This window comes from Aspergillus pseudonomiae, assembly GCF_009193645.1.
Source record: "Aspergillus pseudonomiae strain CBS 119388 unplaced genomic scaffold BDV37scaffold_2, whole genome shotgun sequence".
NCBI lineage: Eukaryota > Fungi > Ascomycota > Eurotiomycetes > Eurotiales > Aspergillaceae > Aspergillus > Aspergillus pseudonomiae.
In genome coordinates this window covers 384680-412159 of record NW_022475994.1, presented here as the reverse complement: position 1 = coordinate 412159, position 27480 = coordinate 384680, and the positions used below count along the sequence as shown (strand labels likewise).

General features: G+C 50.5%; 11 protein-coding genes across 11 annotated transcripts; 7 read left to right on the top strand and 4 right to left on the bottom strand.

Annotated features, from left to right (window-relative positions):
• The first annotated feature begins 10 nt into the window (after window positions 1–10).
• Window positions 11–2086, top strand: BDV37DRAFT_79160 (sugar porter family MFS transporter). Its single transcript, XM_032091224.1, has 5 exons — window positions 11–637; window positions 698–1170; window positions 1229–1574; window positions 1641–1717; window positions 1773–2086. Exons 1-5 carry the CDS (start codon window positions 106–108, stop codon window positions 2013–2015), a joined length of 1671 nt encoding a protein of 556 aa, XP_031946874.1. The 5' UTR covers window positions 11–105; the 3' UTR covers window positions 2016–2086.
• Window positions 2087–2660: 574 nt separating this feature from the next.
• On the top strand, window positions 2661–5328 carry BDV37DRAFT_277896 (anaphase promoting complex subunit 2; the record flags this gene model as incomplete). The annotated part of the gene is made up of 2 exons (XM_032085897.1): window positions 2661–2978; window positions 3052–5328. 2 exons carry the CDS (start codon window positions 2661–2663, stop codon window positions 5326–5328), a joined length of 2595 nt encoding a protein of 864 aa, XP_031946873.1.
• A 158-nt stretch (window positions 5329–5486) lies between these two features.
• Window positions 5487–6808, bottom strand: BDV37DRAFT_277895 (TauD/TfdA family dioxygenase; the record flags this gene model as incomplete). The annotated part of the gene is made up of 4 exons (XM_032085896.1): window positions 5487–5850; window positions 5903–6163; window positions 6213–6478; window positions 6533–6808. 4 exons carry the CDS (start codon window positions 6806–6808, stop codon window positions 5487–5489), a joined length of 1167 nt encoding a protein of 388 aa, XP_031946872.1.
• Window positions 6809–8188: 1380 nt separating this feature from the next.
• Window positions 8189–9739, top strand: BDV37DRAFT_277894 (transferase family protein; the record flags this gene model as incomplete). Its single annotated transcript, XM_032085895.1, has 1 exon — window positions 8189–9739. One exon carries the CDS (start codon window positions 8189–8191, stop codon window positions 9737–9739), a length of 1551 nt encoding a protein of 516 aa, XP_031946871.1.
• Window positions 9740–9968: 229 nt separating this feature from the next.
• On the bottom strand, window positions 9969–11738 carry BDV37DRAFT_79114 (FAD-dependent oxidoreductase). The gene is made up of 3 exons (XM_032091223.1): window positions 10928–11738; window positions 10493–10865; window positions 9969–10433 (listed from the first exon to the last, which is right to left on the bottom strand). The coding sequence occupies exons 1-3, from the start codon at window positions 11409–11411 to the stop codon at window positions 10073–10075; spliced, it is 1218 nt and encodes a 405-aa protein (XP_031946870.1). The 5' UTR covers window positions 11412–11738; the 3' UTR covers window positions 9969–10072.
• A 328-nt stretch (window positions 11739–12066) lies between these two features.
• BDV37DRAFT_277892 (DUF4246 domain-containing protein) lies at window positions 12067–14092 on the bottom strand (the record flags this gene model as incomplete). The annotated part of the gene is made up of 5 exons (XM_032085894.1): window positions 12067–12669; window positions 12721–13695; window positions 13742–13820; window positions 13877–13950; window positions 14024–14092. The coding sequence occupies 5 exons, from the start codon at window positions 14090–14092 to the stop codon at window positions 12067–12069; spliced, it is 1800 nt and encodes a 599-aa protein (XP_031946869.1).
• A 1621-nt stretch (window positions 14093–15713) lies between these two features.
• On the top strand, window positions 15714–16929 carry BDV37DRAFT_236236 (type 1 glutamine amidotransferase). Its single transcript, XM_032080592.1, has one exon. The coding sequence runs from the start codon at window positions 15736–15738 to the stop codon at window positions 16648–16650; it is 915 nt and encodes a 304-aa protein (XP_031946868.1). The 5' UTR covers window positions 15714–15735; the 3' UTR covers window positions 16651–16929.
• A 1019-nt stretch (window positions 16930–17948) lies between these two features.
• BDV37DRAFT_277890 (thermophilic desulfurizing enzyme family protein) lies at window positions 17949–19549 on the top strand (the record flags this gene model as incomplete). The annotated part of the gene is made up of 5 exons (XM_032085893.1): window positions 17949–17998; window positions 18042–18057; window positions 18114–18451; window positions 18507–18628; window positions 18681–19549. The coding sequence occupies 5 exons, from the start codon at window positions 17949–17951 to the stop codon at window positions 19547–19549; spliced, it is 1395 nt and encodes a 464-aa protein (XP_031946867.1).
• A 310-nt stretch (window positions 19550–19859) lies between these two features.
• On the top strand, window positions 19860–22555 carry BDV37DRAFT_277889 (uncharacterized protein; the record flags this gene model as incomplete). The annotated part of the gene is made up of 5 exons (XM_032085892.1): window positions 19860–20008; window positions 20059–21097; window positions 21149–21419; window positions 21481–21624; window positions 21672–22555. 5 exons carry the CDS (start codon window positions 19860–19862, stop codon window positions 22553–22555), a joined length of 2487 nt encoding a protein of 828 aa, XP_031946866.1.
• A 455-nt stretch (window positions 22556–23010) lies between these two features.
• On the top strand, window positions 23011–25117 carry BDV37DRAFT_292714 (cytochrome P450; the record flags this gene model as incomplete). The annotated part of the gene is made up of 7 exons (XM_032089235.1): window positions 23011–23428; window positions 23505–23817; window positions 23877–24108; window positions 24172–24456; window positions 24527–24646; window positions 24700–24863; window positions 24961–25117. Exons 1-7 carry the CDS (start codon window positions 23176–23178, stop codon window positions 25115–25117), a joined length of 1524 nt encoding a protein of 507 aa, XP_031946865.1. The 5' UTR covers window positions 23011–23175.
• Window positions 25118–26462: 1345 nt separating this feature from the next.
• Window positions 26463–27418, bottom strand: BDV37DRAFT_277887 (uncharacterized protein; the record flags this gene model as incomplete). The annotated part of the gene is made up of 2 exons (XM_032085891.1): window positions 26463–27200; window positions 27254–27418. 2 exons carry the CDS (start codon window positions 27416–27418, stop codon window positions 26463–26465), a joined length of 903 nt encoding a protein of 300 aa, XP_031946864.1.
• Window positions 27419–27480: the final 62 nt, after the last annotated feature.

The window sequence follows — 27480 nt, the reverse complement described above, 5'->3', positions numbered from 1 at the left end:
ATTGCAGTGAATTGTACACTTCACCGGGTTTCACCCCTGCCATTGCCTACCCATACTTCTCCACACTCAATCCACTTCTACCTCCCCTTCTTATACCCGGGAGGCATGGCGTCCGAGGAACATGTGCCGACGAAGGACACCCTCGATGGGAAATCCGATATCCAGGGATTCTCTCATCATGCGGAGGACATCTTGAATGATAGGGAGCCCTATGGCCCTCCGGGCCTTGCCGGCCTAGTTGCCAACCCATTCGTCCTGATGTGCGCTGCTTGTTCGACCCTTGGAGGTCTGTTGTTCGGCTATGACCAAGGTGTCGTGTCGGTCATCTTGGTTATGGACCAATTCCTGGAGCGGTTCCCGGAAGTGTCCCCAGACTCGTCGGGTTCAGGTTTCTGGAAGGGTCTGATGACGGCAATGATTGAGCTGGGTGCCTTGTTGGGAGCTTTGAACCAGGGTTGGATCGCCGATAAGATCTCCAGACGTTACTCTATCATTGTCGCGGTCATTATCTTTACCATTGGCTCTGCCCTCCAAACCGGCGCAGTCGACTACGCGATGTTGACGGTGGCTCGGTTGATCGGAGGTGTGGGTATCGGTATGCTGTCGATGGTTGCGCCATTGTATATTTCTGAAATCAGTATGTCCAAATGTGAAGCCTTAGTCAAGAGGGCGCGGTGCTAATAGGTACTCATTCCAGGTCCTCCCGAGTGTCGAGGTACTCTCTTGGTGATGGAAGAATTCTGCATTGTTCTCGGAATCGTGATCGCCTACTGGATCACCTATGGCACCCGGTTCATGGCTGGAGAGTGGTCCTGGAGACTTCCCTTCCTGCTGCAGATGGTCCCCGGTTTTGTTCTCATTGGGGGTGTGATGATTCTTCCGTTCTCCCCCAGATGGCTGGCCTCCAAGGATCGGTATGAGGAAGCACTCGAGAGTCTCTCGAAACTGCGGCGGCTGCCTCCTACCGATAAGCGTGTCCGCCAGGAATTCCTGGATATCCAAGCCGAAGTGCGCTTCCACCAAGAAATGAACCGGGAGAAGCACCCTCATCTCCAGGGTGGTGGATTCAAGGACGCTTTCCTTCTGGAGATGGCGTCTTGGGCGGATTGTTTCAAGCCCGGCTGTTGGAAGAGAACCCATGTCGGTGTTGGACTCATGTTCTTCCAACAGGTCAGTACCAAACCCCGACTACTTCTCTCAGCCTTCTTGACTAACGTTCAAACTGTAGTTTGTCGGTATCAACGCGTTAATCTACTACAGCCCTACTCTTTTCAAAACTATGGGCCTGGACTACGACATGCAGCTGTTGATGTCCGGAATCCTCAACGTCACACAACTCGTCGGAGTCGTCACAACCGTATGGACGATGGACAGCTTTGGCCGACGACCCCTCCTTCTCGCCGGCGCCTTGTTAATGACCATCAGCCATGTGATCATCGCAGTCCTCGTCGGTCTATACTCGGATAACTGGCCCGCACACCGGCCGCAGGGCTGGGTTTCCGTGGCGTTGCTATTAGTCTATATGATTGCATTCGGTGCCAGCTGGGGCCCAGTAGGCTGGGCCATGCCTTCTGGTGAGTTTCCTTTTCACCACCTTTGATTCAAAAAAAAAAAAAGGCTGTAGTCTAACCGATATACAGAGGTCTTCCCATCATCCCTCCGCGCTAAGGGAGTAGCGCTCTCCACATGCTCCAACTGGCTCAACAACTTCATCATCGTGAGTATCCACCGCTCAACCCACCTCGACACGACATACTAACAAAGACATTCAGGGTCTGATCACACCCCCCCTGGTACAAAACACTGGATTCGGCGCCTACACATTCTTCGCTGTGTTCTGTCTCCTAGCCTTCGTTTGGACGTTCTTCTTCGTCCCCGAAACCAAGGGACGCACGCTCGAACAGATGGACCATGTGTTCAAGGATAATTCGAGCGAGGCCGACGAGGCCCGCCGTCATGCTATCGAGGTGGAGCTGCTTCGAGCCGAAGCGGAGAGACACGCCATGGAAGCTTGAGCTTGGGCTTGAGACTCTATCTCTGGGTCCGTTGTGTGTGTGTGTTAATATCTCCGCTCGGTGTTGGTCCCAGGTGGGCTCTTATTTCGATTCATATTATTGTATATCAGATGTTTTGTAGATAGGCTTTTAACGAGATAATGATTCAAGGACTTTTGTGCTTATTGTAATGGCTATGTTGGAAAGATACTAGTTCCGTATATCATAAGTACGCCAATCTTAGACGTGCGTAGCCAACATCTCCAACTTTTGGTTGGGTGCATGTGTAGTGGTGTTCACGGTATATATCTTGAGTGCGATCCGAACTTAACGGCTGGCCTGGACCTCATATTGACCTGGGATGAGCGTCTCCTGCAGGGGCATCCAGTATACACGTATGATAGTACATTGCTTCTAAAAAGCTTCCACTACATCCCTGAGTTGTAAAACCCAGTTATACTTAGGGTACTGCTCCTATTTTGCAGACCTCAGCAGCATGGCTCTTTCCCAAATAGGCCTAGTACACTGCCTTATCGATAAGCCATACCCGCTGAGTCATCAACGCGTTGACGCAGTCGCGAACAGCAACCAAATCAATCTTCGCCAAACAAGCGACCGTTGAACAACGGCAATGCCTTGAAAGCTCGGGGCGGAGGCAAATACGACATGGCCACTACCGAACCGCATCGGCGACGTATCTTCGCGAGTGTCTTCCCACCCGTGCAGCTTGACGCGAAACCCAGAATAAAGGCCCGAGATGCGACGGGGGATCGGGCATGGCTGGCGGCAACGAAGTTCCTGTCCATCCCGGACCAGGGGTTCCGCGGGATCGAGAACTATGTGCCCAAGGCGCCGGGGAGGGAGGTGAACGATGCGTTGGCGTATTTGGCGGCGGCGGATCGAGAGGAGTGGAGTATCTTTGAATGGTATGGGAGTGAGATGCGGAGACACTTTTATAAAAATTTTAAGGCTGGGCTTGTGAAGGTGGGTTTTTCCCTTCCCTTGCATTGTGGATGTGATGGGGATGGTGGTTACTAAGAGGGTATGCCGTGTCTAGCTACTGGATCAGCCGAATGGGCTACGGAAAATCGTCTATTGTCTGCAGTTGATACGCAAGATCTATTTTGCGCCTTTGATGGAGTACCTCCTTCCGCTGCTGGGCGCCGTGGAGCAGGAGAAGGTGTTTGTCCAGCGGCGGCGGGGCTTTCACTTGATGATTGCTTACACTCTACCGTGGCAGCGTGTCTCGCCCTTGCTTACGAGAGAGTTGATGACACATGCTGTTACGATACTGGGGATTGATACGCTGGAGGAGGACGACGACGACGCTGTGGAGGATGATGAGGATAGCATGGAGGTCGACCGACGGCACTCCGTTTCATACCGGGCTTGGCGGGATGAGCCCTCTGCGGAGGTTCGCATGCAGATGATGACCGAAGGCGAGGATACGCGCGTGACTGCTGCCCGTGAACGATTATTGTCGCTCTTCAATGACCTGGAGCTTGTCGGCCTGGGCGGTGTCAGGGCTCAGAAGGTCTTCGCGAGTGTGATGAATACCATGATGACGGAGTTTATCCGGGCTGCGTATTCCGGGCAGTGGGAGGGACCATCAAAGGTCTCACAACACCTCCGACACTGGGTGGAGAATGTTTATGCTCGGTTGGCTGTGCAGGTCTTAGCCATCATCAATGTGCCCGAGTCTGGAACCAAAGAGGCTGACCGTCTGGACGTGAAACTCAGCGACGTGGAAAAGTGGCAGGAAATTGGCCTCTCCCGACTGGGGGCACTCCGAACCGGGGAACTATTTGATATTATAGTCGAGTGGCCGGCGAGCAGTGGTGCGATTGATGATTTGCGTCATTTTACGGCACACCCAGCAGGACGATTCCAGGTGACACAGTCTTTCTCCGCTGTGTTGGATAGTCGTCTTTTGCACCCGGGCGCCTCAACGGTGGAGATATTGCAGGTCTATATATCGATTATCCGCGCATTCAATTTGTTAGATCCCAAGGGCGTCCTTCTGGATCGAATCGCTCGACCCATTCGCAGGTATCTTCGAGATCGGCCGGATACCGTGAAGGTTATTGTCGGGGGTCTTATGGCCGACCCTGCCGATGCCCATGGCCAGACGGCTTCTGGAGACACCTTGGTTGAATTGTCCGCAGAATTGACCAAGGCACACCAGACTTCGATGAGGAGTGATCGAGGAGAGCTGGATTGGGATGATATGAACTGGATGCCCGATCCGGTCGACGCAGCACCTGACTACCGGAAATCGAAGACCTCGGACGTCATCGGTAGCTTAATCAGTTTGTTCGATTCGAAGGAGGCCTTTGTGAAGGAGATGCAGAGAATGCTCGCCGACCGGCTGCTCCAACGGCGGACGGACTTTGATCAGGAGATGTCGGTGCTGGAACTTCTCAAGCTTCGCTTTGGGGATAATGCTTTGCAGGCTTGCGAGGTCATGATGCGGGATATCTTCGATTCGCGGCGGGTCGATGCGGTTGTGCGAAACGACCAGGACCTGACCAGGAAACCTGCCGCATCTACGCCCAACTCGGACGACGAAGACATCCCAGAGCTGCATGCCAAGATCTTGTCCCACTTTTTCTGGCCCGAGATCCAAGAACAGGACTTCCAGGTGCCGGAGGAAATCGCAGAGTTGCAGCAGCGTTATGCGGCAGGATTCGCGTCGCTCAAGCAGTCCCGTAAGCTGACCTGGCTGAACGGTCTCGGACAAGTCACGGTCGAGCTGGATCTCGAGGACCGAGTGTTTGTGGACGAAGTATCTACCTGGCAGGCAACCGTCATCTATGCATTCAACTCGCCGTCCGGCGATGCGGTTAGCAAAACCGCCAATGAATTGGCGGAGGAATTGGACATGTCGGTGGCTCTGGTGCGCAGCGCATGTTTGTTCTGGGTCAGCAAACGCATCCTGGCCGAGGTGCAGCGAGACACCTTCCGCGTGCTGGAGGTTCTACCGAATGAGGAGGACGAGGCTGTCGGAGGCACTGGCGTATCAGGCATGGACGATAACGCAGGTGATGCATCGGCGGACACGGCCGCAGCAGCTGAAGCGGCGGCGGCGGCTGCAGCGAAGGAATCTGCGGAGGCGGCGGCGATGGAGAAGATGAACCTGTACTGGCAGTTCATCATGGGAATGTTGACCAACCAAGGCGCCATGCCGCTGCAACGCATTGTGATGATGTTGAAGATCGCCGTCCCGGGCGGATTTCCGTTCAGCAACGAAGAACTGCGGGAGTTTCTGGCGGGGATGGTGGCCCAGGGAAAGCTGGAGATCGTCAGCGGAGGCAACTACAAGATCGTCCAATAATTATGGCATACGACTTATGACTAATGATGTATAGATTAATGGTCGTTACTAATTAAACATGGTATTGAGCTAAAAAAAAATTGGCAAGGCTAAAGCGGACAGACATTACGTTAAAACAACACTCATCCCCATCATTGGCATGTAACCCAAGGACGGAATTACTCCGCATCCAACGGGGCGACTGGGGCCTGATCGTCGACCTGAATGCCACCTCTCTTCTTCTCGTTACTATCCCAGAACGGCAACTTCCAGCCCCCTTCGTGCTCGGGCGTCGCCAACCACAGACGCATCAGATGCCTGCGGGGGGCGGGGGGCGCATGATCCGTGTAGGCGGTGCGTGCGTGCAGGACGTGCGAGTTGGACAGGAATTGGATGTCGCCGACCTCCAGGATCATGTGCAGGGACAGGCGGTTGCAGGTGGCCTCGAGGACTTCCAGCGCCTCGACCTGGGCGGCAGAGAGAGGGGGGACGATGCCTGCTTCAGAGAAGCGGGAAAGAGAGCGAACGTAATACGGATCCCACCTACGCCCGTTAGCATCCGTTCCGTGGGGAGAAAGAACGGGGGAGAACCTACTTGGTGTAAACCCGGGCGTTGTCGCCCCGCTCCAGGTAGATCACGCTGGTGCGAATGTACTCCTCCTCTCCCTTGCTGGTCTCGCCCTTGCGGTCGAAGTACCAGATGGGCTCCGTGAGGGTCTTGAGGACGTCCGGACGCTCCTTGGCGAGAGTGTTGTAGACATGGTGGGACGAAACGATGTCGGACTCGCCCCCTTCGAGAGCACGAGCGATGCACAGCAGACCGACGATATCCGAGTCGTCCGAGTGGAAGAATTGTCTGCTCCCTGTCAGCACCACTATCTCTACCACCGGGAACCCTAACATACCTGGCATTGGTGCGGTAGATGCGCACGGAGTCAATCTGGGTGGCATCCTCGCCCAGATCCTTCACATGACCCAAGACGTGGCCACGGCTGTTCTGACTGACAAAGTAACCCAGGTACGTGCCCAGACCCATGTATGCGACGGCGGACTTGTGGTTCCCCCACTCCTGGACGGGGAAACCCTTGAAGAGAATGAAGCCCTTGCCATCGACGAGGTCTGCCCGCAGTTCGACGAGGCGCTTGGCGAGGTTGGGAAGGGGGAAGTTGCTCTATACCCGATTAGCCCGTGTTCCATAGCCTCAGTGTATGATCTCCACACCCACCTTAGAAATACCAGTCAAGGGAATCTTGTTCGCCAGGAATTGATCGGCGGTCGCACTCAACTCGGCGATCTCCTCGGGCGTAAACCGATGCGTCCACTTCTCGGGGGCATCGCGATACTCCTCGGCCTTCCAGACGGTCGGACCGGAGATTTCCTTGGGGAAATGCTCAAAAGGCTTGATGTGATCGTACAGCGGCGCATGCTGGCCGGTGGTCTTCAGGCCATCGGGGAAGACATCCAGGGGAACCGTCACGGGAGCTTGGGTCAGGGCGGCCATATCGACGAGTAGACAATTGAATCGATATAAAAAGTAAACAAGAATGATCTAATCCCAAACTCAAGTAATAGATAACCTCAATTGGTAGCCTTTATACACTTTCCTGACCACCACGACGCACTGGCTCCCTTATATACCCCTCCCCCTCAACTGCTACCCCTCGCCGAGATAATCTCGCATACTCCGTCCAAGGTTTCCGATACTTGGCCGCAACCTTTCCATGAAGCTTCCGACCATGCAAGAGGTGGATCACATGGCGTGCTGGCCAAGTTGAAACTTCCTATAGGACGTGGACGCCGATGCGCTCGGGCCGTGATTGGGGAGCGGATGGCGCAATCAAGACCGCTGGATGTTGTGATGCGGATCTTTGCTTGGCTGCGTTGGCCGGCAATTCGGCAGGGCTTTGCTCCTCCAGGTACGTGGACTGCGTATCAGGTCTGGTCCATCTGGTCTGGTTTTTGAGTTGGAGATTCTTCTGGTTCTGATTTGTGGGGGCGAGGTTGCATTCGGTGGTTGGTTTGGTTTTGATTTGGTGCCTGGTTGGGTGGTGGTGGGTTTCGTGTGTGGTTTCTGTTAGCAATGGCGTTTTTAATCGAATGGACATTCTCTTCTATGTGTTTGCTTTGATTTGTTATAAGAAGTGTGGGATGATGACTGTGGTATATGAGTACTGGGGACTGTCGATATCGCAAAGAGAAGTACTGCCAAGTTACGGAGTACTACTCGGTGTATACAATGGTCTCGAATTGATGCCTGAGGCTAGAAGGAATATGGAATGGGTTTGGAATCCCTGTCATTGTAGCCTTGGGGATATTAATTAACTTAATATCTCCCTAGAATTTTCTATTGTACTTACTACTCTGTATACGGTAAGCTGTTATATGACTAGGGGTATTTATTACTCATGAAGATCCAATGTACCTTTCTGATGATGTTGGATACGACACCAACGCTAACCACAGACTCTTCGACTTGGCAAACGACGCAAATCTATTAATGAACAACAGAAGGCACTATCACTGAAAGGTAAGGATAATATACTAGGAGCTATAGGGGGTTATTAATGAGCGGGTGATCTCCCAAGTGTCAGTGGCCTCTACCAACCCTAAGTAGCTATCAGCACTAACTGATTTTAACCTCGCCTGGCACCGTGACACCTCCAACGAGACCGAAGTCAGAGTCAATCTCAATATATCTCAATGGCAATCATACCTCTGTTGTTGTGCGTTATTCGCTGCAGTTGTTCTGTGGTCTCGTTTCTTGGTGACTCATTTCGCGTCATTTCGGATCATACGAACTCAATCATGAAAACGAAGATTAGCTTCAGATACGAGCGTGGTCTGGGGAATTAAAAGTCGAGCAACAGCCACTGTTGAAACCATGAATACCAAGACCAAAACCAACAACAACATGGATTCACCGACACGGCTGTTGCCCTCGTCTCATGTCCACCAACCGACCTCTATTCCACTCTCGATTCTCGATGCCACCGTCGTCCGGTTCGCCCCCACCGGCGCAATCTGGCTTTTTGATGACTTGGGCTCGGATGAAAACACATTCCTACACAATCTCCAAGCCTCTCTGATTCAAACCCTCGACCACTTCCCCCAATGGGCCGGTCAATTGCAATGGGTCCCATTCCAGCCAGGACGGACCCACCGGCCCATGATCACATACAATTCGGCGTCTGATCCAGGAGTCGAATGGTCCGTCGTGCGACTTGCTCAGTCCATCGCCAGTGCTGTTCCCACGGCTGCAGAGCGCGCCAGCAACGGGTGCTGGACCGGAGATGCTTTTACGCAGAATACATTCCTCTCGCAAACCCGGTTAGCCCTAGCCAACCTCCGCGACTACGAGGGCCTGCCCGCCATGACAATCCAAGTCACTCTGTTCGAGGGGGGAGGGTTTGCGATCGGAGTGAAAATAGCACATTGCCTCGCAGACGCACAAGCCCTAATGCTCTTCATGAAGCAATGGGCAGCAGCCTGCAGCGGCCATACGGATTCCGTCCCCGACCCGGTCTTTGAGCCATCCATGCTCGACTCCAAAGCCAGCAGCAGCAGCGACATCCACACCAATCCCGCCCTCATAACCACAGCCCGCAATCTCCCCCTCCACCGCTACGACTGGTGGAAGACATCCGACCCAGACTACCCAGCGATCATGATCCCCAACACCGAGAACTCCACACCACCCCCGGAGTACCTCACCAACACCACCCTCTCCCCGTCTACCCCCGCCCCCTGGGCCACCTGGGACTTCACCAGGCCAGTCAGCTATACCCAGCTCCACTTCACCGGCCCCGAGCTCGACCACCTCCGGCACTTCGCCTGCACACAACTCGGACCCCAGCAAGGCTCCATCTCCCGGTTAGACGCCCTCCTCGCACACATCTGGACGCTCATCACCCAAGCCCGCGGCCACGCCCACTCCCTAGACAAAGTGTACCTAAACCTTACCCTAAGCGCTCGCCCACGCGTCTCACCACCCCTCCCGGAAACATTCCTCGGCTCCCCGATCTTCATCACGCACGCCTGCGCCACCGGGGCCGAGGTATGCGCGTCAAGTCTGGGCGAGAACGCATCCCGGATCCGAGAAGTCATGCAGCAGTTCACCCCGGATACGCTGGGCGCGATGCTGTACGATGCGGGGATGGAGGTGGCGCCGCAGCGACTGTGGCAGGGGTTTATGGGGACGAAGCATACGTTGGTCACGTCGTGGTTGCGGTTGGGGGTGTATGAGGTGGATTTCGGTGGGCATGGTCTGAGGCCGAGGTATGTGCATGCTGTTATGCCGAAGATGGATGGGTGTGTGCAGGTTATGGATGCTGGGGTGGGGGATGGGGGGGTTGATTTGGGGGTTTATTTGGATGAGGCGGTGGTGGGGTGGGTGGTGGAGAGGAGGTTTCGCTTTGGATTAAGGAGTGAGTAAAATCTGAGTATGTATTCGATGGGCTCTAATAGGTAACATTATGATGTAGAGCAAGATGCTCGTTTCCATAGAGTAACGATATAATAACTTGGCTAGACATTTAAACAGGTGTGTTTTGATATTCATGCCCTAATCCATACAGACCGGGGGCTGGAGAGAGCATGAACCCTAGCCTACCAACAACATTGTCTCATCTATACACTACACAGAGAAATATAAACCATCATAATCTAGAGTATATCCACATCAAGAAATCGAATAACCCCCATCAGCCATATTAAGCCACAATGCCCGAGGACAATTAACCAGTACTAACCAACCAACCACTGTAGATCACTTCATTGCTTTAAGAGCCTCAAAGACCCCATTATAACCACAGTTATAGTCAAGATTGGCTATTCGTTCCTCCAGCGTGATATCCTTCGCCTGGACACGAGTATCCCGCAGGACTCTAGTAGCACGCGGCCGGCGGACACCATCAACCTGTTCCAGAACAGACGAAATATCCTTACGAGACATACCCGGTCGCAACAAACGAAGCGCATCCGCATCTTCCAACGCCATATTAGCCCCCTGACCCTGCATCGGGGTCATTGCATGTGCCGCGTCTCCGATAAGGATTGTCCGTCCGCGGTTCCAGTTAGGCAGCGGGTCGATATCCTGAAGCTCCCAGACCTTCACCTCTGTGGCGATGCTGGATATCGTTAGCCCTGGCTACAACCACCGAGAATATAGAAGAAAAGAAGTACACACCCTAGAATCTTCCGCATGGGCTCATAGTAGTCGTCAAACGTCTCGATCATTTCCCGTCGATTTCCATCCGCGTACCAGGATTCCAGGACATTTCCTCGATTCTGCCGAGTAGGAAAGACACACGCTAGGTTCATGTACTCGGCATTCCGGATCGCATACGCTGCAATTAGTCGGTTACTCCCATCGCCGGCCTGGAAAGCAGAGATACGGCCGTCGGCTGTTTGGGGATCCCACCATGCGGGCAGATAGCCAAGCGTGTGTTTCACAGCCTCGGCAGAGACCGCCACACGATAGCAGGTCATCCCGTTCTTCTTCGCCCGGGCGTCGGAGCCCACGATGCGATGACGGAGACGTGAGTGCACGCCATCAGCAACTACAAAAGGGTCAGCACGTTCGGGCAGAATACTAATACCCGGTTTGTTGGTTACCGCATACTAATAACCACATCGGCGCCCACAACGGACCCGTCTTCCAGCGTAATGCTAGCCTCCTCCGGGTCGATGTCGACGACATTGGTGTTGAATATCACTTGTGCGGGATGGCCCTGGATACCGAGGTGTTCCGAAGGAGCGGTCGCCAGGAGTAACAGCTCGTCACGGAAGTCCGACCGCTTCATAGCCAGGGTGTCTGCTCCGTACTTCGCTTTGAAGTCCACTGGGAAATCCTGTAGCTGGTTCCCATTTTTGTCAAGCGCGCGGTAGCCATAGCACGGCACGGCGCCGACGCGCGCTCGATCGAAGCCCATCGTTTGCAGAATCTTGACCCCGTTGGAGAATAGACATATGCCCTGTCCGCCAGTGGCTGTGTCGGTACCGCCGCGCTCGTAGACAGTGACATCGTGATGCTCTCGGAGGATCCTGGCAGCTGCTAGGCCTGCTAGGCCAGAGCCGACTATTATAATTCGAAGCTTTGCTGTCATTGGGTTGGATGTTGTACTTGCGGAGGTCAACCTGGTAGAAAATGGGAACCTGGGAACTGTGATTCAATAAGTCTATGTCGTCTGGCTTCATATGCTGCCCTTTATACGACTCGTGGGGTAATCTAGTAGTCAAAGCGCTGTCGTTCTCGCTGTATCTCCGATAGCCCCGGAATCCAATCATTTGACTGGCGGTGAACCATGATGTATAAGCAATGCGAGCCAGTAAATATTTACCGTTCTAGTACTTATTGGAGGGAAGTGTGGTTTGGAGAGCTATAGATTATTTCGAGTGGACCAGTTCGCATGCACAGCGATCATGCCCAGCCAAATCTTCCAGTGACAAGTTTTGACCGCAACGTCGGTGGTTTGGTGATATGGGCATTGTAGTAGGCCGATATCAACGATGGTTTAGCTGCGAGTCAGCATGTCAAACAGACCGGGCACCAAAATCGAAACAAACACATACTGCAATTAAGCATGGAATGGCTCGTTAATGATTGATATAAATAGTTGGGATCCTTTCCGTATAGTCAAGTAAATTAAGTTATACACTGATAAATACATGAGGCAACCCCTCGCATATGGAACGGCTTTTGTGGTTAGATGTCCTGACACATCCGGAATATATGCCCAGATAGTTTCAAATGCATGACCCTTAATGCTCACAAAGCGAGAAGTCACCTGTTTCAAATTTCTGGTTCTGCTCACTGGTTCTCGCGCTCCTCTCTTGCATGAGCTCCTTCCTATACTCTTTCGCTTCTTCAAGAGTGATGGATGGATACAGGATATCCTCGCTCACCATATCCTTAAGCTCTACCGGTAATCTCCGAGACAGCATCTCAGTAACGAGTTCTCGCTTCTCTTTCCCCCAATCCTCCTGTTGAGGCGGAATGTTGGCTGAGGATATGATACGCATATGAGGATCAACGAGGAACAAGGCCAAGATTTTGCGGTGGCCTGGTTTGGACCGATCGGTCAATGAGAACGGGGAGACTCGGTGCTGGAGGATGTTGGGAAACGTAAGGAGCCGGCCTTCCTGGCAAACCACGCTGCCGAGGTTTTGCGTGATCTGCGTCTCATCTCTGGAGCTGACCTCAGGGCTGAAGCCATAGACTTGGTGTATGTATTCATGGCGGTCTTGCTCATAGGAAACCTCTGATATCTCGTCCCTACCTGCACGTTGACGGAAAGCAAGTGTACTTTGGGTGATATTCTCACTGTCATAGTAGTAGATGGCTGTGGCACAGATGCGTTCATTCTGACGAGTGTTAGCACGAAACGTTAACATGGAATAGAATGATCAGCATACTAGTTGTCCTTCAACATGCCAGGTGCCACCTTCGTACTCCGGCTTCTCCGGAGTCAGTTCAATGTTAGCCAGCTTCACGATGACCTGCAGCCCTGATTCGTGGAACTTTTCCCGTAAGTCTATTTCCGAGGTGGTGTCAGGAGGTGTGAACTCCCCTGGCTCGGGGAGTACTATTTGTTGTGAGTTTTGCCACTCCTGATACTTCTGATCAAATTCTTCGTCGTTAGTATAGTCGTCAAAATTCGGCTCCGGTATAGACGTTGGGTGATATTCAACGTCATCATAGACTATACGGGAATGTCGTTGCCTCCCATAAGTCAAAGTTCTGTTCCAGAGAGGAATTGTCCGTGCGATGATCTTCTCCACCGCCTGGTAGAGATCCCGATGTTCAGACGGATGGACACCATTGATGTATGAATCAATGCGGCATTCACCATTCTGGCCAATGAATTTCACGTCGCAGGGAAGCCATTGGAACTTTCGGCTAAATGGTCTCAACGACTCAGCTTCCCACCTCCGCCACCCGTACGCCATCTCTCCATACCCAGCAATTGTCGCTTCTTCTTCCAGGGGAACCGGAAGCAAGTCTCCCTGTCCTACGCTCCCAAGACAGTCGTCAAGGCCGATGACTCTGTCCGGAAGGATTCGCGTCCGGCCAAAAACCACAGGGAAGAGAGAGGGGTGGACCAGGTCAACCACCTTCATATCAGATCCAGGGTGGTAGTCTTTCTGCTCCTCTGGAACACGTTCAAAAGGGGCCACTGCATCTTTTAATGCTTGTTTCAGGTCCTCGGGGATGGCAGTGTCGGATTTCACCACACCAGCGTCATACGCCTTGAACAAACCCGTTTTCTGGAAGTCATCTGCTTTCCACTGTAGCTCTTTGATGATATAATCCATCATTTTAGGGGTTACATCCTCGCCGCTTTGGGCGATCTCTTCCCGCCATTTGGAAATGATGGCCTCGTCAAACACCTGGGCCGTGTCAGCAGTAGGTATCATTGCGGGGCGAAACGCATACCTTTCTATCCCATTCGGGTTTGTCAGTGATAGTATTCATGACACGCATCATCAATATCTCCCTGTGTACATTGACACGGCTAAACGCGTGTCAGTAAACCTTTGCCAGTGCGCGGGATAGCTTGCGGAGCCTTACTCAACCGAACCATACTCAATGTCACCATAATCCAAAGCACTGGGGAAGAGTGTACGATTGTACAACTCGCCATTCTATGAACAAAGACTCGGTGAGTTATATTCCAAACTGAGTATCTCGATGATACAGGGGGCTGGTGGGACTAACATCCGGCCGATAATTCAGGGGTAAATTATACCCCGGTAGTTGGAAACGATTTGGCATCTCGGTCGGCATTGTACGGAGCTTAATCGCTTGATATAGTAGACTCGGGATAGGAGTATGATAGATTCTCCTCATCTGATATATTATGTAGATTTATAGCGTATGGTGGGGATCGGCAGCGGGGGTCAAGAGATCTGCATGGCGGGCGAACTTCCGAAGTTCCAGGCAGATGCCAGGCACCCACCCGACGCTATTCCCTTTGCGGGAGGGGGCCACACCCTTGCCTAGTTCTGCCTGGTGGATGCCTGATTCCGTTCAGCGTAGCCCTACCATAATTTATCATTTTGGCCATCCGAGGCATGGCGACAGGAAATAGCCATTCCTTCAACGGGGTCTTCAATGTCTGATATTGGCCAGTTGAGTTAAGCTATCTTGTTTTTGTCTCTTGCGGAAGAAACTAGCTCGGATAAGAGTGAGTTCTACGGAGTAGATATGCTGGAGTTGAAATTTTGTTGAATAGGAACTGTCGATATAGTGAGGTCTAAAGATGGTGGGAGAGGACAACTAAGTATTAAGTTGATAAACCATTCCGGATCATAGTTCAACGCGTCAAACATCACCCACTAGTGGATTCACATATAAAGAAAACCCACTACACAAAGCCTACCAGGGCGCCACAAAGCCTGAACAAAGAATTCCACTCTCTAGGCCAGAACTCCTTTCTCGGTGTCAAAAGGAAGACCTTTGCTGCGACTTGCTTGAGAGACTTGTTGGCAGTGGTGTCGAGCCCTAAAAGCCCTTGCGACGCTTAGGATAGCATTAGTCAAAAGAATTAAGATTGGGAGAACTTCACGATGATATTGAAGGGCTCCACTGAAAGATTCCTGCACCCCGGAGACCACCCCCCAAAAAAACGGTCCAGTGACAAAATAGCCTACTGGGTTGTACTGTGCACGATTCCAATCTGTGTACCTCCCGGGCTTCTGCGGCGAAGCCCCGTGGCTAACATGGGAGGTGAAAAGTCCTCGTTGGTGTGTGGAAGAGGTGGATGATACTGTGCAGCATTCGAAGCGGAGATCTATTAGCCTCTGCAACACGATAAACTCCCACTCAAACAGATCATATGCTGTGACTAGAATATGTCGCAGCCGTTTCGCAAGTTGAAATCACTTCTTCACTTCTATACATTTGATCACATCCATACATGCTGGATGAAGCAGTTCATAGTTGTAAAATGCTCAAAGATATGTCCTAACCAGCAGTCTTCCCATCATGGCGCTTGGGCTTCAACATGATGGCTATGTATCCAAGGCAATGCATACTAGCCTTACATGCCAGCCCCATAAAAAGTGCAGGAAAGTATAGAATACAAAGATACGGATTCAACTGCGAATCAGCTTCGTCTGAGTATACATTCCACCTAGCTTCCTGTGTTCAAACGAACCGTTTCGAATTGGTGCCATTGATGTTCTCATGTTGCACCCATATTTGTTGCTAGGGTATGCAGCTTTAAGATATCTTTCCCTTCTAGCTAAGATTCAAATCCCGTATGAGTCATATAAGAAATCCATCACTCGTGCGAGAGAAGCACAAAAGGTGGGCCGTTGGGAATCAATTACCCGATGTGGTAACCGGATCCGAAGCATAAAACGACTTCGACATCCTGGAATTTGCAGCGTCAACCACCTTTATATATATCTCACCCCGACTTCAGCATGTCCGTCCACATCGCTGTCCTGGACACTGATGTCCCCGCTCCAGCCGTCTATACTGCCCGCGGCCTATACTCGTCTCAATTTCGCGATCTTCTTCAATCCGCCGCCGCACGGCTATCTGAAGCTGGACGTAAAATCACCATCTTCACCTCAGCCTACGATGTCGTAGGCGGAACATTTCCTCCACTGGAGAGCCTGCGCACCACCAAGCGCCCAGAAAACCATGACAATGAGGTCCAGACCTCAAACCCCCTAGCACAGCCAATCGACGGCATCCTCATCACAGGCGCCGCCGCAGGAGCCTACGACACCGCGATACACCCATGGATTAAACCCCTAGAGTCTTGGATCCAAACAGTATATACCCAATATCCGCATGTAAAATTCTTCGGTTCCTGCTTCGGCCACCAGATTATCGCGCAGGCATTGCTCTCCGCATCGGCCCCGCAATATACGCCGGGCCCCGCCATGAAAGTTGAGCTTTGTCCGGATGGGCGCGAAACGGGCCTCGTTGCTATTGACTTGTCACCGGAGTTTGCGGCTTCGTTCCCGGAGGCCGTGAAGAAGCTCCCTGGCGCACAGAAGCAGATGCGACTTCAGGAGATCCATGGGGACTGGGTTGTCCCTGTTGCTGGACCGACTGCGGAGTTGCCCGCCGGTTGGGTCAATGTTGGGTCCACAGAGATGTGTCCAGTTCAGGGATTGTATTATCCTGGGAGGGTTTTGACGTATCAGGGGCATTTTGAGTTCGATGTCTTTGTCAATCGCGAGACGTGTCTGGCGTTTGGGAGGAGGTTAAAGTGGTCCGAGGAGGAAACTGCCCATTATGTTGGATTGATTGAGGGGAAGGGGGAGGATGATTCGAAAGTTGCGGCTGAGGTGGTTGCTATGTTCTTTGGTGGTTTGAATGCCTGAGGTGGATAGGACAGGTGTCTTCCCTGCCTCAAGATCTGTCATTGTATATAGGTTGAGCTTGCAAAGGGTTGGGCACTGGGGTATCATGGGAAGATTTAGGGGTGTGATTCACAACTGTAAGCAATGTAAATAGTCAGTTGGGTGTACTTGATCAGCGTCGCCGTTTGAATATAAGGATCGTGTTTGGATAGAGGAAGAACAGCGCCTACCACGGATACGTTAGCTAAGACTATGACCACTGAATCCACTTTTAGTATCGTGGAATAACTTCAACCTACAACTCCCACTCCAGGTCTGGCTGGCATTTACTCTACGGGGGATGCTCCGCTTATATATTAATAAACACTATGAGCTCTATTAAAAGACAATTCTACGTTCTAACCTCTCAAACGATACCCAAAGAGGATGGATACCACGAAAAAGCAAACTGGGCGGAAAATCAAATGCATCTTCAAACCACCTACGCGCCTTTGCCAGCGTAGAGGTTGAAGAGGAAGTTAGGTCCTCCATGATGGAACCAATGGCTATTAGTTATTATAACCGATAAATAACACTATACAAAGTGCTCCACGGGTGAACGTGCTCTTAGCTGATTTAATGTCTGCCGAACTTCATACATGTGTCTCTATAATTCAGCACTGAAGAGTTGACACACGCAACACCGCATGATTAACACTTATGCCATTCTGTTGGCGGCCAGTGTATAGTAGTATACCCTAAGAGTTTGGAACATGAATCCTTTTGTAGAGTAGTGAAGGGCCCACAGATTGACCTGCTGGTTTATCCAATGATATTGCATACAAAATCACCTGACTCCTAAATTAATCCTACTGTAATAAAGGTACACCCTGCTTATCATGTCTCAAGCCTGGTTAGTGGAGTGGGTGGCCGCATACTTGCAGGTAGATACATGCTCTCCCAGGCTGGCTGGCCTAGGCCGGTACCTAACCCGAACCCGATGTAGTATAGGAAGAAACACAATTACAACTATTCAACTTGTCTTCAAATAAACTCCTAGATTCCATCCAAAGGTCATCCTGTTAGATAGGAGAACTACCTTCAAATTTTGATTGATTCAAAATTGGGTCAGCGACTAATTGAAGACGTGATCGGAGCGAGAAGCACACCATCACAACCACCGCGAATCATTCTACAGCAGCCCGCTCTAATTGAACGCCAAACAATAACCTTATCACCTTATCCATTTGGCTAAGAAATCATATGCCAAACTTTTGGCCTCCAGAAAGTATTGGAGAGTCGATCATGATCACCAATTTTCGATATAATGCGCATCAGAAATGGCATCATCGGCGGGGAGTTCGGACGAACGCATGCCCGCCTTTGAACTGTATAATCCGCGGCTATATAAACTAACATCTGGCCCTGCACAGTCTGCCTATAGATCAAGTACTGCACACACCGCTCAATCATAGTTAAATTATAATTAAAACATCATGTCACAGTCCAACCCGACAGTCCTAACCCTTCAGAACCACCCTCCACCAAATCCTGCACCCCCTGCATCAGACCCCTCTATCTACCAGGTCCACCATGACGCTTTCGCGGCGGAAGGACAGCCAACCACGACGGCGGGATGGCTAGAGCGAGCGCATAAAGTGTCCGACATTCTCGCTCCAGACGCATCGCCTAGAAGCAAAGAACAGAAAACACCCAGGGCTGAGATCTCCTTGTTGAAGAGCTCCGGTCTAACCAAGATACTGGGTGACGTCAAGTATGGTGGTGGCGGGGAAAGCTGGGAGACAGGATACAAGGTCATTCGCGAGGTAGCTGCAGGAGATGGGTAGGTTTATAATATGATATGGAAGTGACTCGAAACATACTAATCGACTGCCTAGATCAATTGGTATGCTTCTGGGCTATCATCTACTTTGGTCAGTTACTGCACATATCGTGGGTACCAATGACCAAAAGGAGCGTTATGAGAAGCTGATCATTGAGAACAACTACTTCATCGGAGGTATGATACATCGGGTTTCTAGAATGAAGACGACAGGCTAAACTCTCCCAAGGAGCTGTGAACCCTCGTGATAATGATAGCCGTGTTACCCGTGCCCCATCAGGCGATGGCCTTGTATTCAACGGGTTCAAGAACTTCAACACGGGAGGTGTAGTCTCAGATCTCACTGTTCTGGAAGGCGCCTATGAGGACACAGAAGGCCACATATTCGCCTTTGTACCGACCAACCAGCCAGGGATCATCTTCTCCCACAACTGGAACAATATTGGTCTGCGTCTCACAGAGTCTGGCTCCGTCAAGATTGAAAATGTTCCTATCGCTTGGGAGGATGCTTTGGGATGGTCCAAGGAAACAAAAGCGCCCATACCCGAGGTCCTCCAGGTTCCCTTCACTGCGCTTCTGTTGCCTACGATCCAGCTCGTGTTTTCCAACTTCTATATCGGGATCGCACAAGGTGCTCTCCGCACGGCAAGGCATTATACTCTCACTCAAACTCGTGCCTGGCCATTTGCTCATGACCCCAAGTCAAGTCCCACAGATGAGCACTACGTTCTTGCCCGCTACGGGAAGTTCTTCGCTTCTTTACGTGCGGCAGATACACTAGCTGATCGTGCAGGTAAGGAGATTGCCGATGCTTTCAAGGAGCATGGGTCGAAGAGGGATTTGTCCGCGCGTAGACGTGGTGAAGTGGCTGAATGGGTTGCTAGCGTGAAGGTCGTAGCGACTCATACATCGCTGGATGTTACTAGCGGTGTGTTCGAGGTCACTGGCGCGAGGTCTACCGCAGAGAAGTATGGGTTTGATCGCTTTTGGAAGGACGTGCGGACTCATACATTGCATGATCCTGTGGCTTACAAGGAGTCCGAGCTGGGACGGTTTTGGTTGTTGGATGAGGTCCCGAATCCTACGTGGTACACCTAGACGATAGGTAGAATATGGCTTAGCTACACCCAGGACTTGAGATACTAATGAAACTGCACTTAACGTTTGTTATTCAGAATGAAAGAATACTGCCCTGTGCAAACCTAACGGTTGCCTTGCTGCCTTGCAATCCAGGCAGATGATTTGCGTTGCGGGGAAATGCATCTCCTCTTACTAAGCGGTATCTACTTACCTCCGAGAAATCCGCCAGGTTTCAAAACAAAATCCAGGGCTTGTAGAATGATGCATTGACGGGAAATGCTGCTCTTGACGTTTGATCCCATTCAGAAGGGCTATCCGTGATCCAAAAATGGGCTCTACCAAGGATACCCCAAACTTCTATTGCGATGTTTGTCGAGAAACTTTCCGCCGCCAGGAACACCTCGACCGCCATCTCAGGCGTCATTTAGGCGTGCGTCCTTTTACATGCTCCTTCTGCTCCAAGTCATTCTCACGAAGGTATGAATTCTTGCATATGGAGCCCTGACATCCTTCTCATTGGCACACAGAGACACATTGCAGCGGCATATCAGCACGCATGGAGATCAGCCACTCCCGACATCAAGGGCTAAAAGACCTCGAAGCAACCATGCTTGTCAGAACTGTGCACGCGAGAAGCAGCGCTGCAGTGGGCATCCACCTTGCGCCCGTTGTACTAACAAGAACCGCACCTGTATATTTGAACATCACTCCCTGGGTAGCGATGGCGCTCGGGATAGATCATCCGCAGTGCATGTTTTAAGTCAAGATGACATAGGACAAGCAGGCATGAGCTTCGGTGGAGACATAAAAAAGCTTAGGGCCTTACCGGGAGATCCCCAGCTAGTGGAATATGCTAGCGTTGAAGCGCCGCCGGAGATAAGGCCCTTTAGTGCGTTGAGCATTCCGAACTGTGTCACTGATTTGGGCAATCTGTTCACCTGGGGTCCATTTGACTGCCTTCATGATCCGCAATACAGCGCTTCCCTTAACAGCGGCGCTGGGCTCAGTTGCTTGGACACATTCTGCCAGCAAAGTACACACCCGTTTGAGTCTCCTCCAGTTTTGCAATCACCTAGGCCGGGCACACCTATCGAACCAGCTACCCTGCAGTCACTGCCTACTCCTACGGAAGAAATTCATCAGTCTTCGCAAACCGCGTCGCATGTACTAAATGACCCCATAGCATCTAGCTCTATATCCCCCAGAGGCGATCCGGATTCCAATTCTGACTATGATATACTGATCGCAGAAAACTTCTTTCATGTAAGGGCTGTGCGCAATGAAACGTATGAACAGATCCAGAGCTTCTATCTGGCCCAGACGGAAATCTGTTTCAAGAGGTTGGCCCTTCCAGACCTTAACCGTCTCAATTGCCTTGTTCAGCTGTATTTTGAATATTTCCATTCACAGATGCCATTTATACATCCAGTTATGTTTGAAAGCCACGGCTCATGGATTCTAGTGCTTGCCGTGGCAGCTATCGGAAGCCAATATACTAAAATGGCTAAAGGCAAACAATACATCATAGTTCTCTCCGAGCTCTTACGTCGTGCCATCCCCCTTGATGTAAGCCCTCCGTTTTAATGAGACGCAATCTGGCGATGCTAACCGCCCCAGGCTGCTAAAGCGCTGCAATACGATGCAATGACTCTGGCGCAGTCCACTTTGCTACTCAATGTTAGCCTTGTGTTCAATGGCTTCCGAGACAATATCATCAACCTGCAGTTTCTGCGCACTTGGCTGGCTACACTTATTCGCCCATTTCTCAACCCCCACAGTAAAACAGATTCTGCCTTGCTAGATGTGCCCCGAACTGTGACCATTTCCGACCGATGGCATGCATGGCTTCAAGTGGAAGCCCGCACCCGCCTGGTATATGCCTTTTTCCGTGCGTCGATATCTTGCTCTTGGGCTCAATGGCAGGATAAATGGCTTACTAGTGGATCCAGTTCTCGACTCATTTTGTGTCGTATTTATTGATATGCAACCAAGCTATTCAATGGATGATTTCGAGCACAGACTCCCTTCCCCAGACGAACTCTGGAACTGCCAGGATGCTCACTCCTGGGAGTCACATCTCCAATCTTGTCCGGGTAAGCAAAATACTATTCTTGACTCTTTTAGTACTAACCTCCACTAGAGGCACCCGTAATCACTCTAAGAGAATTTCTGTCATCTGACTGTAGCAGTAACTTTTCTATTGGACAATTATCACAGTTCAACAGGCTGACATTACTACTCGGTCTATTTGTTGGAGAGAAGCAAGCTGTGAACGTATCTCGGTTTACTACTCGCTTTCTGGTGCCTAACGGTAACCCTCGCACGTTGCGGTACTCGCAGGAGACGCCCAACTCATACCCACGCCTTAATTCCAGATACCAACTATTAGAACCGAGCTTCACACCAACAACGTCTGCATCCGCTTTCCCTGACTGCTTCACTATCTGCTATCATTTGACGTCCATTTTTAGATACACGTCTTTGCGGGATATCCTTGCTTACACCGGGTGGCTTGTTACTAATGTGGAGAGTATCGCCGCCGGGAAGCGCATAGCTCAAGTGATGGAGAAAGACACAGATGGTGCACGTAAATGCGTAATACATGCCGGTGCAATCATCCGGGAGACTCGTGGTGTCCTAACTCCTGCTTGCTACCAAGGGTTCAGTCTCCTATTTGCGTTTCTGTACTTATGGGTCTATGAGCGGTTCTGTACCAGCATCACTACCAAATGGCTGCGTTCAGACCATTTCTCATCACATAGGCTCCTAAGGATCGACCGTGGCCTTGACTCGGCGCTGGAGCAACAGTGGATTGCTGGCAATCCCGACTGTCGACCTTACCTGACCGGTGTTGGACTCCTCTTGGAACCAGGGGCTTCCACGCGCCTCCTCAGAGAATGTCAACGTATTCTCAAATCTTATGATGCATGGCCGCATCTTCGAGCAGGATTTATATTAGCCCTCAATGAGCTTGTTGAGGAGGTGAACCCATTGACTGATGCCCCATATTCATGGGCCTCGTGAGGGTTTATCGCTTGGCTGCAAGAGCCATTGCAAAAAATTCAGGCGTCCAACATGGATACGCCGATTATAGCAATCTACACAGGGTCCACAGACCATCTGTATATATTATGCAGCCGAGTTATTCCTATAGAACGACAACCGTATTCACTTATACTGTTTGTCAGATATATAAGCCACGAGACGGTTGGCAACTTGACACTACCGTATAGATGGAGTTGAAGTGTGTTGCTCTTGAAATCTTACATTCTTACATTGTTACATATAAGCAGTTTCATATGACAAGAATGTTGTTCATGAGTTAGCGACCCACTTAGTCTGTTGCGGAGCCGATAAACGATCCACTACCCGGTGGAGATGCAGCCAGCCGGAGCGGGGTCCACCAGTACTGCAGAAGATAGAAGCTCCTACACCGGTTTCCGAGCAGGTATTCTGGCCAAGTCGAGGCTTCAATGCATGCACATCCCAGATCGGTGATCGAGCGTCGGTGGAGATGCCTACGCAAGTGCCAGGGGGGTCGAAGCTATAAGTACCCTGGTGAGGTACACACTTGAGAGGAAAGGTGCTCTGTATCAACCATACATCAGATCAGAACTAGTTTGATAGTGCACTCGTCGGTCGCCATGTCGAACATAGCCAATATTGCAGACAACTTGGGCGTGCCCTTCCTGAAGACACAGGGTGTCAGCGTTCTGACAGTGCTCATCGTTGGCATTGGAACTTTACATATCGTCCGAAGCATCTACCGTCGCCATTTTCATCCGCTGTCTCAATTCTCAGGTCCACCTGAAGCAGCGTTGTCCACGAACTGGCTCTATAAAACTAACCAAGGAGGCTTCCCGGAGCATGAATTTGAAAGGCTGCACGAGAGATACCGTATGGCCCTCCCAAGGGAAACATAGCCCATTGATATTGTGCATCTTGCTTACAATACACCTAATCAAAACTCTAGAAACCAAGGCCCTTCGCATTGCGCCGAATGAACTTCACCTTTCTGACGTTCACCAATACAAAGTCATCTACAGCCAATCCAAGCCCTTCCTCAAGTATCCTCCTTTCTATAGCGCATTCAACATTGACCACTCGCTATTTGCTGAGACAGACCCGGCGCTGCATAAAGAAAGACGCAAAATCCTGAATCCTCTATTTTCTCGCACGGCCGTATTCAAGCTCGAAGGTGTTATCCATACCAAGGCGGGAATCATGATGAAGAAGATTGACAGATTGAAGGAGAAGCACTTGATAAACGCTTATGACGCCTTCCGGTAATCTCTCTCTGGTTAAAATTCCGTCAAGTTTTGAACGTGTGACTAATAACCTAAAGGTGCCTCACAACAGAGGTTATTATGGAGTTCGCCTTTGCACGCTCCGCCAACATGCTCGAGGAGGAAGAATCAACATTTGACTCGTGGTTCTTGAGGGCGTTTGATTCAGTCGCTAGCGACACGTGGACAGCCCATGAATGGCCTTTGCTGCGGAGGATTGGATCACGTTTGCCAAGGAGTCTTGTGAAGATAATGAACAAAAAGGTTGTGGACTTTCTGAAAGTTATCAACGTGAGACGTGCCATATCGCTACAACTTTATGTTCGCATACCCTTACTGACCCTATCTAACTAGTTCGCCGAGAGCTGCATGAATCACTATGAGAAACATGGCAATACCACATCTCATCCAGTTGTCTTCGATCACCTTCCGTCAGTGGCCTACCCTCAGAAAATCACCGAAGCCATGGATATCCTGGTTGCTGGATCGGATACCACTGCAGCTACCCTGACAGCAGCGCTGCTACATATTCTCGCAGATCAAAAGGTTCACAACAAGTTGGTCGAGGCCGTACAATCGGTACAGCCAAACGAGCAGGGAATCCTGCCACTCCTGGAATTGGAAAAGATTGATTATTTGGTATATTCCCCTGACCACCACTAGTATACCCGTCTGTCAAGAATCATTGTTCGGTACTGACAGATATTAGACGGCTTGTGTGAAAGAAGCCCTGAGGATCGGAATGCCCGTCCCTGGCCGGTTACCTCGCATTGTTCCCAACAACCTGTCTCAGCCCTTCACTGTTGATGGAAAGGTCATACCCGCAGGCGTACGTATCTATCTGATCGACTTTAAGTCAAATAGATGAACTAATCTGTCCAGACCGTCATCTCAATCTCGGCCTACACAATGCACTACAGCGAAGAGCTCTGGGGCCCTGACGCGCGAACCTTCAACCCCGAACGCTGGCTGCAGCCCGAATCCAAGAACTTGGACCAGTACCTCTGTACCTTCTCCAAGGGTGCTAGGATGTGCATTGGACAGAAGTAAGTTCAACCATATCTGCAGGAGCTACACCTAGCGCAGAATACTTTGTAATCTTTCTGCTTGTTATACAATACTGATGGCGCTTGGCATTTCTAGCATCGCATTCGCCGAAATCACGATTGTGATGGCATACATATTCCGGAACTATAAGCTCAGCCTTCCACCTGATTTTCAACGACCGAAGCAGAAGGACTTTTTTACGATGGAGTATGAGAAGCCCGGTTTGCCGGTCAAGTTCGAAGCTGTCAACTAGATTATATCGCGTCTTTATGAGTGATATCATGCTTTATGTTATATAGTGCTGGGGGTAGGTAGTTTGGGTTCTAGGATGAGCAATATAACTCTTGTTGAGGATGAATTGTGTTTTTGTATTGAATATCACTTTCTTATAGAAAAGTCCACGACGGATAATTTTTGCTATAGAGTTCCAGACTTTCTTCTTCATAGATATACCTGGCTAAATTCATAGTACTGCAGATTATCATATCCTTCTTCTTCTAGCCCTAGTTATGACTATATAAGTTCCATCACCACCGTCCTGTAACCCCTACCCAACACTTCACAAAACAGCACTCCACCAGATATCAAATCCCCAAGACGACATAGAAAAGCATAATACAGTCATCATGATTGGGCCAGAGACTTCCCCCTGAAACACAATAGAACTTGTTTCCGGAAGATCGACACTAAAAAAAGGAATTACGAGTAGAAAGGAAGTAAGCGAGTCGGCCCCGTCGGCCCCGCAATGCTACAGTACCGGGATCGACATTAGATTCATAGCCGGGATTCTGCACTTCCTTGCCACTTGGAGTACGTACTTCTGTGGGCCATGTTACTATGTTTCTCCGTAGCTGGATGCGACACGGAGGTGTTATGTTGGTGCTTGTTTGGTTGGACTGGGCAATGGCCACGACAGGTTAATAGTTAGGCGGAGTTGTTTCTAACCAGTGGGTGAATACTAGATCAAAGAGATCTACTATTTTGTTTATTAAGTAATAACTAACCGTCTTCGGACGTATTGTATATATTATTGTAATGTCTAATCTTATACGTTTGTACAGCATACAGCACTGTTGTTGAATGTCAATTAGGGTTTAGTAATGGCCTTTCCGTGAGGAACGATACGTAGGCGATTGATATTATACAGGACAGCCGGGAATACCAAGAACGTGAAGGAAACAACGACAGTGAGGAAGACAATAGCTTGCAAAGCAAGTGGGATCACGGATGTCGGTATAATCTGGATATAGTTCACCCAGTGTCCCTGTCGAACACCGAAGAAGCGAAGCTAGTACAGTAGGGAAGATGGGCTATATTGTCTGATATAGTTTTTATTCGGCTGGCTTAATAGAAATAAATCTGTATTGACTTATATGCAACGGTAGAGCCATTTCCAGTATAGGTAAAGCTTAGTGTCGAAATGTGACATTACCATTGATCTAGGATTCTAGGGCTGCAGCGCAAAAAAATCATCCATTGCTATTGAAACCGACTCTTCATACCTTTCTAGGATACGAACTAACCACATACTGTTTCTTCTTCCAGTATTTCTCTCACCCCCTGCTCTCTTGCGCTATAATAACCCCCGGTCAAGTACTCTAGACCACTCGAACCCAAAATTTGAAACGCAAGGTCTCCTTATCCTCCCACGACCAAAGATTATAGTACGCCGGATCCATCCCATTCGCAGAGCCCCAGGTGCCCCATTCAGTTCTCACCTCGAATTTCAATCCCGTCTCCTCCCCAATCTCGTCCCAAAGCCGTTGGAAACTCTCCGCATCATGGTTAAAGAAGGTGGCGAGCCGTCCATTGGCCTCGTTCTCCTTGGTTGGCTTGTAGAGATAGTTCTGCACCTCCTTGGCCGTTGTGCTGCCGTGTTGACGTCCGACGATCAGCGATCCCTTCTGCCTTTTAAGCAGCTTCAGGAGGGCAAGGGCCGCTTTCTTCTGGCCGTCCCAGGAGAAAAGATGCAGAAAGGAGCCAGTGTGGATTATCTCGAAGCTATCCAATCTCTCGGCACGGAGCTTGTCGTTCTCATCAAAAATATTCGCCGTATAGAACGTAGACTTGATAGTGTCTCGGTCACGGAATAGCTCAAACCCAAGATCCAAAAAGGTTGCATTGAGCTCCGCAGCATAGAGGTTCTCAGCGGGCGCCCCGTCCGCGATCAAAGCTCGAATATCATGGCCAAAACAACAGCCGAAGTCTAACAGCTTCTCTCCGTATTTGACCCGGTCAAGCACCTCGCGATATAGTGGTGAGTCGGGAAGAGAGAAGTCAAGGAATCGAAAGAGTCCAACACATGGATACGGGGACGACGTCCAGGCTTTCTCACGCTTTGAACAACCAGTCAGTGATACAGTTCTCTCAGGATCTCAGGGAGCCATACAATCTTCAGAACGTGTTCTTTGACCTCCTCCGGCTTCAGTCCAGCGTACTCCTCCAAGACACGCTGCGCCAATGGAGGGACACGTTCAAGAGTATCAAGGTACCAAGGGATTCCATCTTTGGGGTTTCCTTGGTTGGATTGGTCGCTTGTAATGAAAGATCCCATATTGAATAAGAATACAGTTGTGTCGATTGCTGGTTCTGCCCTGGATGATTCAACGATCTTGT

Excerpts from the sequence above, each read along its gene's own strand:
- BDV37DRAFT_79160 (XM_032091224.1), top strand. The coding sequence starts at position 106 with ATGGCGTCCGAGGAACATGTGCCGACGAAGGACACCCTCGATGGGAAA. Across the intron at positions 1,171-1,228 it reads GACTCATGTTCTTCCAACAG|TTTGTCGGTATCAACGCGTT; the intron begins GTCAGTACCAAA and ends TTCAAACTGTAG. Across the intron at positions 1,575-1,640 it reads AGGCTGGGCCATGCCTTCTG|AGGTCTTCCCATCATCCCTC; the intron begins GTGAGTTTCCTT and ends ACCGATATACAG.
- BDV37DRAFT_79114 (XM_032091223.1), bottom strand. The coding sequence starts at position 11,411 with ATGACAGCAAAGCTTCGAATTATAATAGTCGGCTCTGGCCTAGCAGGC. Across the intron at positions 10,866-10,927 it reads GGGCGCCGATGTGGTTATTA|TTGCTGATGGCGTGCACTCA; the intron begins GTATGCGGTAAC and ends ACCCTTTTGTAG. Across the intron at positions 10,434-10,492 it reads CCCATGCGGAAGATTCTAGG|CATCGCCACAGAGGTGAAGG; the intron begins GTGTGTACTTCT and ends AACGATATCCAG.
- BDV37DRAFT_236236 (XM_032080592.1), top strand. The coding sequence starts at position 15,736 with ATGTCCGTCCACATCGCTGTCCTGGACACTGATGTCCCCGCTCCAGCC.